The sequence below is a fragment of the Furipterus horrens genome, unplaced genomic scaffold, assembly GCF_987537825.1.
Source record: "Furipterus horrens unplaced genomic scaffold, mFurHor1.1.pri manual_scaffold_11, whole genome shotgun sequence".
NCBI lineage: Eukaryota > Metazoa > Chordata > Mammalia > Chiroptera > Furipteridae > Furipterus > Furipterus horrens.
In genome coordinates, this window is record NW_028327181.1 from 16,547,526 (window position 1) to 16,566,027 (window position 18,502).

General features: G+C 38.8%; 1 protein-coding gene across 1 annotated transcript in view; it reads left to right on the top strand.

Annotated features, from left to right (window-relative positions):
* Window positions 1–18,502, top strand: part of SFI1 (SFI1 centrin binding protein) — a 55,921-nt gene that overhangs the window by 546 nt on the left and 36,873 nt on the right. Inside the window, exons 2-7 of the mRNA XM_090291622.1 lie at window positions 3,412–3,539; window positions 7,612–7,776; window positions 9,031–9,102; window positions 12,440–12,550; window positions 13,512–13,606; window positions 17,514–17,631. Of these exons, the coding sequence (XP_090147748.1) occupies window positions 3,517–3,539; window positions 7,612–7,776; window positions 9,031–9,102; window positions 12,440–12,550; window positions 13,512–13,606; window positions 17,514–17,631 (584 nt within the window). The 5' untranslated portion in view covers window positions 3,412–3,516. The remainder of the gene's footprint in view (window positions 1–3,411; window positions 3,540–7,611; window positions 7,777–9,030; window positions 9,103–12,439; window positions 12,551–13,511; window positions 13,607–17,513; window positions 17,632–18,502) is intronic.

An 18,502-nucleotide genomic window follows, 5' to 3' on the forward strand; every position in this document is an offset into this window, starting at 1 on the left:
TGGATCCGACTTGGGGTTTCTGGACCCCTGCTGTGTGCTGGGCGAGGGGATGGTTAAACAGACCTCAGGGGCCCCATCTGCGCCCCTAGGGGCCAACTGGGCAAACAGCGTTCAGATTTAGCTTCCCCCTCTGTAGGAGATTAAAGCTTCGTTTTATTTGCTGGGAGACCATTCAGGTTCCTTGTTAACCTCTGTGTAGATGTATAGTGAATTTGTTGAATGAATGGTGTTAAGGACCTGAGTACCGGTCCCAGCTCTATCACTTAGCTAGTGACCTTGAACACTTCGTTTATAAAATTAAATTGCCACCCCTGTTAGGGTAGTCGTATTAAAAAGCAGATAATTAATGAAAAGTGCTCAGTACTATACCTACCACAGAGTACCTACTCCTTAAATGTTATTATTGTTATTATTTTTTAAATAAAGCGGAAGCCTGGGCTTCACGAGGAACCAGACCTGGGGAGACTCGCCAGGTGGCAGTCGGGGTGGAGTAGGTGCAGTGTAGCCTTGCGGCCTCGCCTGCTACACCCTTCACGCAGGCTATAGCTACCACCTGGGCTGGAGAGCTGCACCGCACGCTCCCACCGCGCCCACCCCCCCTAAATGTTATTTTGAGTGTAATTTCTACATTTGGATTGCGTGGTGTCCGCCTAAGTGCCATGAAAGTATGAGATTTGCGAGTATCAGGGAAGGCTTTTTGGAAGTAGTTGAAACCTATTCTGGGGTTTAAGATATAAATTTATTATTCTGCTTTTTCTTTAGAGGACTGTTCATTTCTCAGACAGAAGCTGCAAAATAGCGTAGAAACTTTTTAAAGATACTTTCCATTTATATTTTACAAATTAACACATAATTTTAAAAAACTAATATTAAAAGTTTATCATAGAAAATAGCCCCCATACCCCAGTTAAGTTTCCTTTCTTCTAGCTGTTTCTCCTTGATGTTACATATAAATTGGAAGTAAATAGCCTTAAAGGTGATATTGCTTTCACCTGTGGTATGTTAATTTTACACGTTGAGTGTTGACTTATTCATGGGAGATAATTAGTTGGCTCACAGTTTTCCTTCCCTCATTTCAGCTGTTCGGAATGTTTACATTATATAATAAATATTCACTGCTGAACCAAGTAGAGTACTGAAACTCTTCCTGTACATCCCATCATGTTTTTCTGAGAATTAATAGTTAATTGTCTTATTTTTTTTCATTTGCCTAGTATTCATGCACAAACCACTAAATTTATTTTTTTCAATATTTCCTATGTGGCTCTCAGTAATTTTTGCGTACTCTCAAAACCATCAGATTCATCTTTTTCCCGGAGAACTTCCTCCTCTGTTCTATTCTGATCCGGTGGCTCTGTGCCTGCTGTACCTAGTTCTAACCCAGGGACTTTTTTCCACGCCTATCCAGTGATATACCTTTTTTTAAAAAAATTTATTTATTTATTTTTAGAGAGATGGGAAGGGAGGGAGAGAGAGAGGGAGAGAAACATCAATGTGCGGTTGCCTCTCACACGCCCCCATCTGGGGACCTGGCCCGCAACCCAGGCATGTACCCTGACTTGGAATCAACTGGTGATGCTTTGGTTTGCATGGGCACTCAATCAACTGATCTGCACCAGCCAGGGCATGGATTTACTTCTTTTTGCTATTCTCTTATGTCGAATTCCCTGTTGCCCTGGCCCCCTTAATTTATTTCTTGATTTGCTTCTGTGGCTTTTGGAGCACATTCTCCTGTAGCTCCTACTTCTATTTCTTCCTCTACCTCCTCCTCCTCCTCTTTTTCTTCTAACTTTATTGAGATATAATTCACATACTATACAATTTACCCATTTAAAGTGTCCAATTAGTGGTTTTTGGTATATTCACATAGTTATGCAACTGTCACCTTTATCAATTTTTGAACATTTTCATCGCCCAAAAAAGAATGTTAATAGTCACTCACCTGTTACTCACTACCCGTTTCCCTTCAATCCTCCAACCTCTTGGTAGTCACTAGTTTACTTTCTGACTCTAGATTTACCTATTCTGGACAGCTGTATACAGTATTCTCTCACTTATCGTAAGTATTATGTTCTAGACCACCCCCACCCGCGAAGTAGGAACCTTACATTTATTCTACACTCTTAAACCTATGTAACTTTAACAACATACATATACAGTACTGCAAAATCCCGTGATATAGCGGAAAATCCGCGATAAATAATTAAATACAGTATTTTTTAAAATCCCGCGTACAGTGAGGCCATGATAAGTGAACCGCGATATAGAGAGGGACTGCTGTACTTGCGAGGTCAGGTTGAGAAGAAGACCAAGGGCCCCAAATGCTCACCATATAGACTTTCATTCCATCCTCTTATTTGTGGTGGTGGCCTGTGGCTTCAGTTCTGGGAGCATTTACTTCTTTCTTTTACTTCTGAAGTCTTCTGAGATTCTCTTGGCTGGCTTCTCTTTGGTACCCCATGCTGTCAGTTTTTACTTCCTCAAATTTGTTAGGTCAGCTAATTTTCTTTTTTACACTTTCTTGCAAAAGTTTGTGGAAATTTTTTCGTTTCCTATGATCTCTTCCGGCTCTTGTATACCCTTTTATTCTTTACTGTCATCTTAGGAGGGCAATCTATTTATTTAACTGGGAGTCCACACCTAATAAGCTTTGTTTTTCATGGACTGTCTGTTACATAGGGGAATTCCCATAAGACTGTCAGCTGATTTCTCAAATGAAATTTTGCAGGCTAGAAGGGATTGACCAGAAATATTCAAAGTCATGAAAAGTAAGGACCTACAGCCAAGATTGCCCTACCCAGCAAAGCTATCATTTAGAATCAAAGGGCAGATAAAGAACTTCCCAGACAAGAAAAAACTGAAGGAGTTCATCATAACCAGACCATTATATGAAATGTTAAAGGGACTTATTTAAGAAAAAGAAGAAGATCAAAGTTATGAACCATAAAATGGCAAAGAATACATTTCTATCAATAATTGAATTAAAAAAACCAACTAAGCAAATAAGAACAACAGACAGAATCATGGATATGGGGAGTGTTTTGATGGTTGCCAGATGGGAGGGGAGTATAGGAGAATGGGTGAAGAGGGGAGGGGATTAAGAAGTACATAAGGTAGTTCCAGAATAGCAATGAGATGTGAAGTGCAATATAGGAAATGGAGTAGCCAAAAGAACTTATACACATGACCCATGGACTTCAACGATGGTGTGGGGACTGCCTGAGGGAGTGGGGTACACTGGGTGGAGAGCGGCAACGGGGAAAAACTGGAACAATTGTGATAGCATAATCAATAAAATATAATTTAAAAAAAGGAAGGGTAGGAGAGTAGGAGCTGGTATGTAGCTCTTAAGAAATGTGGCTCCTAAGACGCTTCAGATAACTTTCTCTTTTATTCCCCTTTTTCTTATAGTTAGAAGAGAAGATAAAAGGCTTTGATTCATGAAGAATCTGCTCAATAAGAAGTGTATACCAAGCCACTGGTTGACTTTCCATCAAAAAGGGATTAAGTGCGAGAATGAAGAGGAAGGTTGACTCCAGGTGAGTAATGGGCTTTTACAAAAGAGATACCTGATATTATGGCTCATATAAAAATCTGTAAATATTTTGTGTGTGAAAATAGTAAATAAGAAAAACAAGTTTTTTTCCTAAATCATGAATGGTGAGATAATGAAATTTGGGTAAAGAATTTTTGTTGTTGATTTTTGGGTTTCATATCCAAATAATTTCATACCTTATGTTATAGTCAAAAACTGTTTTTTTGTGTGTGTGTGTGGGGGGGGGGGGGGAACATTCATTGTTAATGTTTTGATTTTGATTCATTTATTGAGCCAGACCTTGCACTGGGTGCCAGGGCTACCCTAGTGAATAAGACAGACGGGACCATCTTCTCTTAGAGCCCATGGCACACAGGGAAGCGCTGCAGTGTGACAGGTTTCTATGCTTTTTAGAGAGTCCTGAAGAAACAGCCTAACCTCCTTGACTGCAAGGTGGCTGGGTTGGTGAAGATTATTCTGAATGATTTCTTACAGGGGATGAATGACATCAGGCCCAGTGCCATGAGGGAGGTTGCAATTGATGGCCCAGTTGTATCCTGGTCAGATATAGGACTGGAAAATATCAGACCAAAATTGAAACAAGCTATGAAATGGCCCTTGAAACATCCAGAGTCTCACCCAAATGGGTGTTTAGCCACCTGAAGGAGTTCTGTGTGGGCCACCTGGATGCTCTAAAACAATAATTGCAAATACTTTGGCCAGTGAGAGTGGACTGAATTTCCTATCTGTAAAGGGACCTGCATTAATTAATAAATATGTTGGTGAATCTGAAAGAGTGGTTAGAGAGATCTTTGGAAAAGCAAGAGTGGTGTCTCCTTCCATTATCTTCTTTGATGAATTGGTTGCTTTAGTGGTTGAAAGAGGTAGTTCTTCAGATGCTGGGAATACATAGAGCTGACCATGTTTTGGCTCAGCTCCCAAGGAAATGAATTGAACAGTTAAAGGATGTGACAGTTTTGGCAGCTACTAACTGCCCAAGGTTGTGATGTGGCCTGGAAGAATCGATAGAATTGTGTATGTGCCTTTACCAGATGCAGCAACAAGAAGGGAAATATTTAACCAGCAGTTTCACTCTTTGCCAATCAGTCAGGACATTCTTCTGGATGAACTCATTCTCCAAATGGACACGTATTTGGGAGCAGAGATCAATGCTGTCTGTAAAGAGGCAGCCCTTCTGGCCCTGGAAGAAGGCATTCAAGCCAACTGCGTTAGGAGAAAACATTTTACTCAAGCCTTGAGCACTGTGACACTGAGAATTATTGAGTCATTGAGACTCTTCTATGAAGATACCAAGAAAAAAGTGGGCTACCTACACTCTGGAAAAATATATAGCACTATAGCAGCCAGCCCAGATTCACAGCTTGGCTTCACCTGGGATCTCCAAGCCCAGAACAACTAACAGCCATCTCAGATTGCTTTATAGCTCAGTCAGGGTGGCCCCGGGCAGAACAGGTGGGGCCTGACCTTGGCCTGCACCACCCAGGAAACCCCAGGGCCAGTGCACCCAGTGGACAGCTACAGACCACGCTGGAGCTCTACCACCCTGCCCCTGCACAGTTGATCCTCCATGGAGGGTGGAGGTTGGTGGTAAGTGGTCACAGGCAATCCTTGCAGCTGACTGGCCTCGTAAATTTCTCCCATTTATCTGCCAACTGTAACCAAGGCTCAACTACAAGAGGAGGATATACTCAGCCACACAAAGGACGAACCTTGAGTACTCGTATTGGGTGATAGGGGAGGCTGTGCCAGTGAACCCTATAGGACACCTACTACATTAGGCAACACTAGCAAGACATGGAATCAAAGCAGCTCTGCCTAATACACAAAAACAAACACAAGGAGGCTGCCAAAACGAGACAAAGAAACATGGGCCAGATGAAAGAACAGATCAAAACTCCAGAAATGGAAATAAGCAATCTCTTAGATGCAGAGTTCAAAACACTGGTTATAAGGATGCTCGGGGAACCTAATGAAGACCTCAATAGCATAAAAAAGGTCCAGTCAGAAACAAAGGATATACTGATTGATATAAAGAACAATTTACAGAGAAACAGCAGAGTGGATGAAGCTGAGAGTCAGATCAATTATGTGGAAAGTTAGGAAGCAAAAAACAACCAATCGGAACAACAACAAGAAGAAAAGAATCCAAAAAATGAGGATAGTATAAGCAGCCTCTGGGATAACTTGAAGAGGTCCAACATTTGCATCACAGGGCTGCCAGACGGAGAAGAGAAAGAACAAGAAATTGGAAATCTATTTGAAAAAAATAATGAAAGAAAACTTCCCTAATTTGGTGAAGGAAATAGACATGCAAGTCCAGGAAACAGAGATGGAAAATGGATGCAAAGAGGCCCACTCCAAGACACATCATAATTTAAGTGCCCAAGGTTAAAGATAAAGAGAGAATCCTATAAGCAGCAGGAGAAAAGCAGAGTTACCTACAAAGGACTTCCATAAGACAGAGCTAATTTTTCATAAGAAACTTTGATACTGGCAAGAAGTATCAAACTGATGAAAAGCAAGGATCTGAAACCAATATTGCTCTATCCAGCAAAGCTATCATTTAGAATGGAAGGGAAGATAAAGTACTTTACAGACAAGGGGAAGTATGGAGTTCATCACCACCAGGCCAAGGTAAAGCATGGAGTTCATCACAACCAAGCCATTATTACAGAAAATGTTAAAGGGACTTATTTAAGAAAAAGAAGATGGTCATTATCAGGAGCCACATCATACTGACTAAGTCCCATTACCATTGATATTAACTTCTATCCCTTGGTTGAGATGGTATTTGCCAGGTTTCTCCACTATAAAGTGATGAAGTATTTTGTGGGGGAATACTTTTTGAAACTACATCAATGTCCTGTTCCTCATCAAACTAGCACCCGCTTGTTTTTGCGTCCATTGATGATTCTTATCTGAATCAGTTATTACTTTGATAGTTCCTAAATGATGATTTTTCTGATTTCCTTCTAAGTTTATGAGTTCGCATTCTACTGCAAAGTAGAGCTTTTCCATTCTCCCACATATATGTATTTATGTATGTATGTGTATGTATTTATATCAATGTGGATTTATGGATTTCTAGTTTATTTAGTGGGTTTTCACCTATTATTATTCAGATTGTCCTAGATTTGACTCTGTGTCTTTTCTTTTTTAAAAGATTTTATTTATTTTTAGAGGGAGGGGAAGGGAGGGAGAGAGAAAGAAAGAGAAACATTGACTAGTTGCCTCTCACATGCCCCCAAATGGGGATCTGGCCCTTGACCCAGGTCTATGCCCTGACCAGCGACCTTTTGGTTTTCAGGCTGATGCTTAATCCACTGAGCCACAGCAGCCAGGGCGAGGCTTCTGTGTCTTTTTGACATGCCCCTGTCATTCTTTGAACACTTCTTTATTTTCTGACCGAAAAAGATATTCTAGGTTTATATTGTATTTTCCTCATACCAGACCTGAAAATCATATCTCCAGGGAGCCCTGGTTCCTTTTAGTAGGGAATGGTACTTGATAAGCAATATTTAAGCCCTAGGTACGCTCACTGCTAATGGGATGTCATTGCTTTTAGGTTATTTCCTGCAGGTGAGCTCTGCCATATATTTCTTTAAAGTCATGAGTTCATCCCCATAATGCAACCTCAATATTTCTAAAATGGGATTAAAAATAAAAAAATTAGTTTTTAATGAAAGTGTATAGTTTCATATTGATATGAAAGTCACATTATCTGAAAATAATTCCTAATTGTTTTTATAGAAAAGAATGTTTTTAATTTGTAAATGATTAGCCTTAAAAATGACACGTTCAAATGTTAGCATTAATGATTCCAGGGTATCCACAAGCCCTGTAGCTTTTTCCTAGAGCCAACTCAGCAGTACCCACCTCCTGTGGCTGGCAGGTATTTCTGTCAGATTGGGCTGCTCATTGTCCTTGAAGCATAGTTATCACCACCCTGCTTCAATGAGTTTATGTATTTAATTTTGTTTGTATGTTAAAAGGCATTTGCATCAATGCAGAGATAATTTGATTCTGTCTTTTCCCCCGTATGCCTCAAATGTAAGGTCTTTTAGGGATGGTGCAGTTAAGAAACTTTATTCTCCAAAGATACTGTCCAACAAGAAGTCGTCTGCCTTCTCTGGGATCCGGGGTGAGGTACCTGGTTCCAGTCAGCCAGTGCAGTATCATGCTCGGACCCAGAGGGGTCAGTTAAGAAAATTGCGCCTCAGGTGAGCATGGGGGGGGGGTCACCTGCCTGCAGTGACTTTTCCGTTGTTCTCCTATCTTGGTTAAAATTAAGGGATGATTTTTATTTGCCTATCTCTATTAGTTGGACATCTTGATGGTGAAATGTTCAGGAGAAAAGGAAATAGTTTAGGACTCTGCAGACATAAAAATCTGTCATTGAGTGTTTCCATTCACATTCTTTAGTTGTACCTGACAATGTGTAAACTATAAGGAGTCTTCCAGAAAAAAAGTCTAAACATGGTCTAAGAAAAATGATCATTTTCTGTTTCTCTTGATTTGGACCATCAAAGGGTTCCATTCATGCATTCAATAAAATATAGCATGTGCCTACTTGGCCCGGTGTTGTGCTAGATGCTCTGCGTACAAGGTGAATAAGACATTCCTTGTCCTTGACCTCTTGAAAGGTTAAATTCAGGTATGCTTGACAGACTGTTAACCAATCACAACAGCAAAGTCTGATAAGTACAATGAAAGGAGAGGGTGTGGTTCATGTGGCAGGGACCAGCCACACTAGTGTAGCCAGCAGGGACTTCCTGCAGGAAGTGGAGTGTAAACCAAAGCCTGAAGGATAATGTAAGAATAAGCCAGAGAAAGGGCAGGAGGAAGAGGAGCATATTCCAAACCAAACCTGCAGATTAACTGGCCAAGGCAAGTCACGTTTTTGTGTGTGTACCAGGACTGTGCTAGCCTCTGAGGATACTGTAAGACGCAGTTCCTGCTCTCAAGGGCTCTCAGGGCAGACGGAAAATGGGCACCCTGCGAACTGATAACTGATTTGGTGTCATAATGTTTGCGTAATGGAACAGAGTGCTTCGAGTACTAAGTTACTCACTCTGTTTGGGTTGAGGAAGGTCCAGGAAGGCTTCACACAGGAGTAAGCATTGAAGATGAGCCTTGATGGGTAACTGGGCATTCGCCAGGCGTTTTAGGTAGGAAGAATAATACAAACAAAAGCTTTATCATGTCCTTCCTTTTCCTTAACTCTGAGGTCTTCATTGACAATACATTATATTGAAAGTATTTAAAAAAATAAAAATCTGCTTGATTTTCGTTTTATAAACCTGTCCCATCCTATGCTCTTGTTTGATGCACGATTAGCTATGATTCACCTTTTGACTCATACTAGCACCTCTTTCCCCCTGGGACCTTAAAGTTTCCCCTTCTTATCCAGGAAACTGATGAAATAAGCCAAAGGGAGTTTTAAAATGTGTATATCCTTTCTTTTCTTCTTTCAGATGTGTGACCAGGAAGTTTTTGTATTTGTGGATTCGAAAAACTTTTGGAAGAGTATTTCCCTCTAAAGCCAGGTAGTATTATCTCAGAACACCAAACTTATGCTGAGTTCATTGTGTTTTGTTTTTTTTAAGCCCATATATAACCTTTATTGTGGCATGTGTAACATTCCTTCCATGCCCCTCCCCTAGCCTCCAGCAGGCATATAATGAAATGGTAATTTCACACATATTAGTTTGGCTAAATGAGTGTATGAAGGAATCGTAAGTAAACCAGGCTAGCTAATAGTCTCTCTTAAAAAAGTATTTTCCCAGAATTAAATGAGCTCTTTAAGGGCACTAGCAAGATAGACAGATTCACTTGATCTAGGGAAAAAGTTGGCACTGGCAATGGGAATGAAATTTTAGTCAAAAGAAAGTCCTTGTGCCACAGCTTCACTTTGTATAAGCTGCCATTCAGTGTTGGATTTTGGTTGGTAGTTCAGCTGCAGCATCTAGAATGGATGCAAGGGGAGCCCCAGGGGTCAGGAACACTGCAATAGTAAGTAATGTGGTGTAGAGAAGGGGCGGATATAGGTTATGTCAGAGGGACAATTGGCAACCGTTGAGAATGTAAGCATTTTTTAAAAACAAATGTTATAGGTTCTTACCCCCTTCCCTCTCCCCTTACTACCACCTTTCCTGTTTTATTTTTCTGAGTCTGGCTTTCCTAAGCTGGAACATTTCCCAAGGTTTCTTGATTCAAGATCTCTCAAGCAAATTTGGCTTGTGTGTGTTCTCTGAAATCTTTTCTTTGTATATGTTGTCAGGGGGACCTTACTGTTCCCATCTCCTTTGTGTCGAGGGAAGCTCCCAATGTGGCAATGGCCCATCCCCGTTGCAGGTGTTTGGCATAGTTCACCTCTGCTTTCCCTTTTTCTGCTGCACCTTGGCCCTGTTCTTCTTCACTGCCTTGGTAGCTCTTTAATGCACTGGAATAATATTTATTTGTCTTGCTTTTCTTCTTTTCAGTTGGAGAATTGATCTGAATTACCTAGTTTGCTATTATTGGAAGTCTCTTGTTTTTTTTTGTTTTTGTTTTTTAATTCAGTTAAGTATTTTATTTTCCCCCTGTTAGCTTAGAAGTTATATACTCTTATTTTTCTTTTAAGGGCTTCCCTAAGAATATAATATACACTAGTCTCCCTAATCTGCAGTTTCAGTTACCTGTGGTCAACTATGATCCGAAAATATTAAATGGAAAATTCCGGGGATAAACAATCTATAACTTTTAAATTGCACGCCATTCTGAGTAGTGTGATGAAAGCTCGGACTGTCCCACTCTCTCCCACCTAGAAAGTGAATCATCTCTTTGTCCAATGTATCCATGTGATATATGTTGCTTGTCCTGTTAGCCACTCAGTGGCATCTCAGTTGTCAGATCAACTGTTGTGGTATCACAGTGCTAGTGTTCAAGTTACCCTTACTTTACTTAATAATGGCCCCAAAGTGACAGACTAGTGATTCTGGCAGTTCGGATATGCCAAAGAGAAGCGAAAAGTGCTCCCTTTAAGTGAAAAGGTGAAAATTCTAGACTTAATAAAGAAGGGCGGAGGGGAGAGTATGCTGAGCTTGCTAAGATGTATGGTAAGAACAAAGCTTCTGTCCATGAACTTGTGAAGAAGAAAGAAGAAATTTGTGCTAGTTTGCTAAGAGGGAGAGACCACATTCACATAACTTATTACATAACTTTTATTACAATGCCACTTCATTGCTCCATTTTTTTTCTATGCAAATGTTAATAGTGTGCAGGTCTTAAGACTGTGGGTGGTTTGTACTCACCTGCTTGCATTTTGGATTCATGGGGCTATCTTGTCATCCATTTTTGTTGTAATTGAGCCATGAGTTTTTGGTTTTGCTACATGGCTGCTCTGTGTGTTTTATAGGGATTCAGAGATTGAAAAATGTTCCCACCTCTACCATCTTCCCAAATCCTTTACCTACTTAATCTTGTTTAACTTATATTTGACCCATATTTAACTGGAAATCTCTTTTCAAATAATACCTATTTATATTCCAAGTATTTGGGAAATGGTGATTGTATTAGTCAGGAATGCGTTTGATTCTAAGAAAGTCTGGCATTGGCTTAAACAAATTGGGATTTGCTTTTTCTCAGAAGCCGTCTGGAGGCTGGTATTGGTTCAGCTGTTGAGTGATGCCATCAAAGACTTAGGCTTCTAGTACCATTCTATAGAGTTCACCATCCTGAGCATATTGGCCCTTTGTCCTCAGAGATGACACCGCATAATTACAAGGTGACTGTTCTAGCCTTACACAGGATGGAGGGGAAATGGTGGTATCAGTTCCATCTATGTCTTTATGACAAAAGCAGACCGTTCCTGGAAACCCCCTGCTGCGTTCTGCTTCTGCCTCATTAGCCAGAACTCTGCCACCGGCCACCTTTTGATGCAGAAGAGCCTGGGAAAGAAACCTTTCTCTCCAGCCTCTGCAGTGATGTCCACGAGGAAGCAGAGTTTTGTCAGGGGGTGTTGGGCTAGCCATTGACTGATGTTTGCAACACTGCTTTACTTTCTCTTTTTTTTTCTTTTTCTTTTGGTCTTTAGGGGTGGCCGTGTACAGGGGAAAGAATACTGAACTGGACTTTAGGAGACCTGAGTTTTGGTTTTAACTCAGACCCTATCTAATTGTTTGAACTGGGAATAAGTTGTGGCTCTGGGCCTCAGTTTCACAAATTATAAAATGAGAGAGTGAGGATATTTGTTCTCTTAACCATCTACCGGAATCAGAGTTCTGATACTGTGTTTCCATTGATTAGAAGTTTGTGATGGGGTGGTGGTTTTCAATTTGCGTTCTTAAAAAAATTATGTATCTATTTATTGATTTTAGAGAGAATGAGAGTAACAGAGGGAGGGAGGGAGGGAGGGAGGGAAAAAGGAAGGAAGGAAGAAAGAAAGGAAGGAAGGAAGGAAAGAAAGAAAAGAGAGAGAAACATTGATTTGTTGTCCTACTATTGATGCATTCATTGTTGATTCTTGTATGTGCCCTGACCAGGATTTGAGAATAGTTCTCAAAACTCACTTATGGTATTTAAAAAGTCCGGTTTTTATTTTACTTTACTTTAACAAGTAAAAGTAAATTGGTAAAATCTATACTGTGAAATTTTAGGCCTCATTTCCAGTTTAAGTAGCTCTACGGTTTTGATTTGAAAAAGTTAAATATGAGTTGGTCCGAAGGCTGTGGGTTATTGTTAAGCTGAAGAAGTTAAATATGTCTATTTGTAACTTATTTTGGTGTTATAAAATAATGAGCCACACTTTCCTATGAGAAAGCAATGGCAGTATGAAACTGATTTGGGAATAGTTATCAGTTTCAATATCATCATATATCTCTGATTTCCCTTCCCTTACCCTAGGATTTACTATAAGCAAAGAATACTACGGAAGGTCTTTGAAGAATGGAAAGAAGAATGGTGGGTGTTCCATCGAGAGTGGAAACTCTGTGTTCGAGCTGACTGTCACTACAGGTCAGGTTTCATTTATGTTACTTCAAGTTTACTGACACATATTATCAGATAATTATTTGGCATGTTTATGGTCAAAGAGAAAAAAGTTCTGAATCATTTTCTGTTTTTCTTCAAGTTTTTTTGGAAAACAAGATTAAAATCCTAAATTAAACCCAAGCACATATGCATGTGAGCACACACACAGAGACTCTCCTCTAATTCAAATAACCATTATGTATTGGCCATGTTAGTGATTCGAATAGAGTTTTCTCCTTGACTTTCACGTCTATCTAGTTTTTAATTCTGAGAATATTCTGTTCTTTAACATAAGTTGTTTTAATTTATACTGATTATAGGGGAAAATATATACCAAATAAATCTTGTACATTGTGTGTTTAAAATGGTGTTTACTCTTATTGTAATCACTTCTTATTCAGATTCTTTGTTGTAGGGGTTTTGATTTATATATTTGAGACAAAATAGATACATTGAATAATTCTAATCTGGTGGACTATGAAATTAAGTTTTAGGAAATGGGGCGGTGAAAATATGGAGGGACTGATGGTCTGAATGTACCTAGGGTATGCATTGAGAAGGAAAAGAGGAAGAACAAAAGTGCCACTGATCATGTTTTAGTGCAATGGAGAAGTAATGTTTTACATACTGTAGATATTAAGTTAACTAAGATGCGACTGTCATTCCAAACATGCTTTGTGGATGCTGAAGGTGAAGTTATTCTTGGAAAAGTCAAGTCTTTTTATCTTCAGTGACACTATAAGGTGTGGAGAACAACACTGTCAAGGACAGTAGGTTTCACCGTGATTATAGGAAATGAAATTTTAGTTTAGCATATAGATATTTTTTTGGATCAGAAATGTTCATGGTAATTTCTCCTGAGTATAGACTGGGTATATTGGATTAGGAATTGTTTTCTTTTAAAGAAATGCCATTTATTATTATTATTTTGTTTTTGGCTTCTCAGATATTACTTGTACAATTTGATGTTCCAGACCTGGAAGACCTATGTGCATCAGCAGCAGGACATGAGGAACAAGTACATGAGAGCCGAAGATTATGGTAAATAACAGAAGTGCATGTCTAAAGAAAATGCCCAGATTGACTTTTTTCTTTATTAAGACTTTAGTTTTTAGGAGCAGTTTTAGATTCACAGCAAAACTGAGGAGAAAGTACAGTGATGACCCATATACCATCTGCCCCTTCATAGCGTCCTCTGTTTGCAAGTATTTTCTCCCAGTTGATGGTTTGTTTTTTCTTTCTCTTATCAGTGTCTTTTACAGAGCAAACATTTTTAATTCTGATGAAGTCCAATATATCAGCTTTTGTCATACGGGTTGTGTATCTGATAGCTTACGTAAGAACTCTACGTAACCCAAAGTCACAAAGATTTTCTCCTAAAAGTTGTATGGTTTTACTTATGGCTCTCGTTCATATATCCTGCAACCTTACTAAATATATTTATTAATTCTAGGAGCTTTTATGTAGATTACATGGGATTTTCTCTGCAGTCATCTGTAAACAGAGACAGCTTTATTCCTTCCTTTCTAAAACATTTGACTGCATTGTCTAGGGCTTCTGGTATGACATTGGAAAGCAGTTGTGACACTGGACATCCTTGTCTCATTTCTGATCTTAGGGGCAAAGCATTTGATCTTTAACCATTAAGTGCGATGTTAGCTGTAGGTTATTTGTAGATGTCCTTTATCAGGTTAAGGAAGTTCTTTACTATTCCTAGTTTTCTGAGCATTTTTATCATTAATAGATGTTGAAGTTTGTCAAATCATTTTTCTCTATTTTTTTTAGTTTGTTATTTTGTTGAGTTGTATAGAGTGACTTTTGAATTTTGAACCAGCCATATGCATTCCTCAAATTAATACCACCCTTGATATATTGCAGGGTTCAATTTGCTAATTTTTTAAATTTTACCCTCACCTGAGGACATGCTTATTGATTTTAGAGAGAGGGGAAGGGAGGGAGAAAGACAAGGAGAGGAACATTGATGTGAGAGAGAAATATCAGTTGGTTGCCTTCTGTACGTGACATGACCAGGGACTGAACATGCAACCTAGGCATGTGTCCTGATTGGGAATGAAACCGATGGTCTTTCAGTTTGTGGGATAATGCCCAACCAACTGAGCCACAGTGGCCAGGGCTTGATTTGCTAATATTTTGTTGATGATTTTTGCATCTGTGTTTACGAGGGAATATTGGTCTCTAGTTTTCTTTTGTTTAATGTCTTTCTGTTTCTGTTTCTGGTTCAAGGTAATACCCTCACAAAAGGAGTTGGGAAATATTTTATCCTCTTTTATTTTCTAAAAGAGATGTGTAGAATTGGTATTATTTCTTCCTGAAATGTTTGGTAAAACTCTCCAGTGCAATCATCAGGGACTGGAGTTTCCTTTGTTGGAGACTTTTAAACTTTGAATTCAAGTTTTTAAGTAGATATAAGACTATTTAGGTTATCAGTTCCTTTTTGGATGTGTTTTGGTAGTTTGTGACTTTCAAGAAATTGGTCCATTTCAAATACAGGGTGGGGCAAAAATAGGTTTACAGTGGTGAGTACGTGAAACACAGAGTTTATTCTTGTAGTCTTATCAGTTCTTGTATTATTTTCCATATGAATAATTGTAAACCTTCTTTTATCCTACGCTGTATGTTGTCAAATTTATGGGCATAGAGTCATTTGAAGTATTTCATTATTATAATTTTAATTTCTACAGGGTCTGTAGCAATAGCCCCTCTTTCAGTCCTGTTATTGGTAATATGTGTTTTTAGCCTTTTGTTTTTGGTCAGCCTGGTGAGAGCTATATCAATTTTATCAGTCTTTTCACATAACCCAGTTTTCCATTTATTGATATTTTTGTTTTTCTGTTTTCAAGTCCCTTCATATCTGCTCCTATCTTTATTACCTCACTTGTGCAAAGTTTGGTTTTAATTTGCTCTTCTTTTTCTCGTTTCTTAAGGTGCGAGCCAGGATTATTGATTTGAGACCTTCCCTTTTTTCTAAGATAAGCATTTACTGCTGTAAAGTTTCCTTTAAGCACTGCTTTAACTGCATTCCACCAATTTTAATATTTTATGATTCTGTTCTTATTAAGTAAAAAAAAAATGTTTTCTGGTCCCGGCTGGTGTGGCTCAGTGGATTGAGTGCTGGCCTGTGAACCTAAAGGTTGCAGGTTTGATTCCCAGTCAGGGCACATGCCTGGGTTGTGGGCCAGGTCCCCAGTTGGGTACATGCAAGAGGCAACCACACATTGATGCTTCTCTCCCTCTCTTTCTCCCTCCCTTCCCCTTTTTCTAAAAGTAAATAAATAAAATCTTTAAAAAAATGTTTTCTAATTTCCTTTAAGACTTTCTTTTTGACCCAGAGATTTTTTTAGAAATGTGTTGAGTCCTAATATTTGGAATTTTCCAGTATCTTTCTAGTATTGGTTTCCTATTTCACTTTGACCAGAGAGCAAGACTTAGTATGATTTCAGTTAAGTTTGTTAAGATTTGTTTTGTTGGGCCAGCTAATACTCTGTTTTGTGGGCCAGACAGTACTCTGTTTTGTGAATGCTTCATATTTTCTTGAGGAATGTGCATTCTGCGATCTTTCAGTGTTATTTATAGTTACAGTAAATACAACCATATTATAGAATTTAAAGAAAAGTCACTTGGATTTTTAAGATAAAAAGAGTTATTTCTGACACATGACATTCTTTCAGGCCATGTCCACAGACCTCAGGGAGTACCCATTTACTCTTTCTCTGTTAAATATAAAGTCTGCAAGTGCTTTCAGACCTTAGAGAGGAATGGCTCTCAAGTTGTCATCAGAGTCTTGGTAGAGGTGGTTAATGTGGATCCTGGGTTCCAGGCTCAGAAAATAACAGCTTGCATTTATTGGAGACACTTCTAATAGATCCTCTCATTTACTCTTTGCAAACATACCTCTAAGGGGGACAGCATTTTATAGATAAGGAACTTGTGCAAGATTACTTAGCTAATAAATGACAAGGTCAGTATTCAAACCTGGCTTGTCTTACTCGGGACCCCAGACTCTAAACCATAGCACCATACTGTCCTTGTTACCTGGGGTGTTGATGCCTGAGGTCTGGGGTGGTCTCGAGGAAACTACATGTTAAATTTTTCTTCATATTTTGGGTCCAGTTGTCAACAACTGTGAAATATAAAGTGTAGCTCCAGCCTACTTGACCACATTTTGGAGAATGTGCTGGAAATGGTTTATATAAATTTATTTTATCTTTTGTATACTAAAAAAGAAAAGAGGATTACTTTATTAGTGATGACTTTCATAATGAAAATGGAGTTTACCACAAAGGGGAACCTGTTGACGTTTGTAGCTCCATGTCTAGTAAATTCTCTTTTCTCCAGAATCATTACTGGCCTTTCTTACTTTGTTTCTCAAACAGATACAGAAAGTGTTTTTTCTTTTGTCTTGCTTATGCTACTTTATAATTATTGTTTCAAACAGCAAGTTTTATAACTTAATTTCTTATTCTTTAAACTTCATATTATGGAAAATTTTAAATCTCTGCAAAATTGAAAGGTGGACTAATGAAACTCCATGTCCACACACACACCCAATGCCAACAGTTATCAGCTCACACCAGTCTCACTTCTCTGCTTCCTGTGTTATTCACATCATTTCATCTATAAATGTTGTATAATAGATATCTAAAAAAATAAGGGCTTTTAAAATAAAGTATTTCTGAACAGTACAGTATATTGATTTCCCTTTAAATGTTTTATAAATGTTATCACTGATATAACTATTTTCACATGCATTTTCATCTTTATTAATTTTGTAGAGCTTCACAACTTTTCCAGTAGGGGGCACTTGAAGGCTGGAGGAATTTAAATATTCAAAGGAGGGATAAATACAGAGAGCCTTGTGAGTTTTATCATAACCAAGAGTAATCAGCCTCCCCCTAACCCTTTTTGAAAATCTTTTTGGTGCGTCTAGATGCAAAGCAAAAGATGCGACAGGCCTGGAAGTCCTGGTTGATCTACGTCGTTTTTCGAAGGACCAAGCTTGAGATGCGGACCACTGCCCTGGAGTTTAGGCAGCGGAGAATTTTGTGGTGAGTGCGCTCAGACACCTTACAGTTCAGCAACTATCATTTTATCTCAACCTTGCTTTATGCTGCTGGGAAGCAGCACAAAACCCCACCTTAAAACACTTTCGAACATAATTGATAATTAATATTTATTGACAACTTGTTCAACGGAAAGATCAGGTTTTTGAATACTTATAAGTAATACTAATTGAGTACTCACTGTGTTCTAAACCCTGTGTTATGAGTGTATATTAATTTTTTTAATGTAAAGTGTTTCATTTAGTCCTCACCATAAACTAATTATAAAGTAAGTATTCTTATTGTACAGATTAAGATACATGAGATCTGCCCGGAAAACATCCAAACATTGTTAATAAAATGAGAACAGTTTGTGCAACATTGATGTAACCTGGCAGCCCGGGAGAGTAGACTGGAGTGCAGATGTGTGAACAGTGATGACTTCAGTGTGCTAGTCAGTGCGGGTGGTAGACAGTGTTGGTGATTGGCAGCTTCATCACGACAATGCTCCCGCTCGTGCATCACATCTCATGCCGAGTTTTTTTCACAAAACATAAATCATCCAGGTGACTCAGTCCCCCTATAGCCCAAATTTGGTGCCCTGCAATTTCTGACTTTTCCCCAAAATTAAATCACCTTTGAAAGGGAAGAGATTTCAGACCATTGATGAGATTCAGGAAAATATGACAGGGCAGCTGATGGCGATTAGGAGGTTCTCCCAAGATGCCTACTTTTAAGGGAACTGAAGCATCATTGTCCTGTGTACAATGTTTCTTGCATCTTTTATCTTCTTCAATAAATGTCTTTTTCCTAGTAAATGGCTTGATAATTTCTAGACAGACCTCATAATTAACAATGGCTGGACTTTTTCTGGACA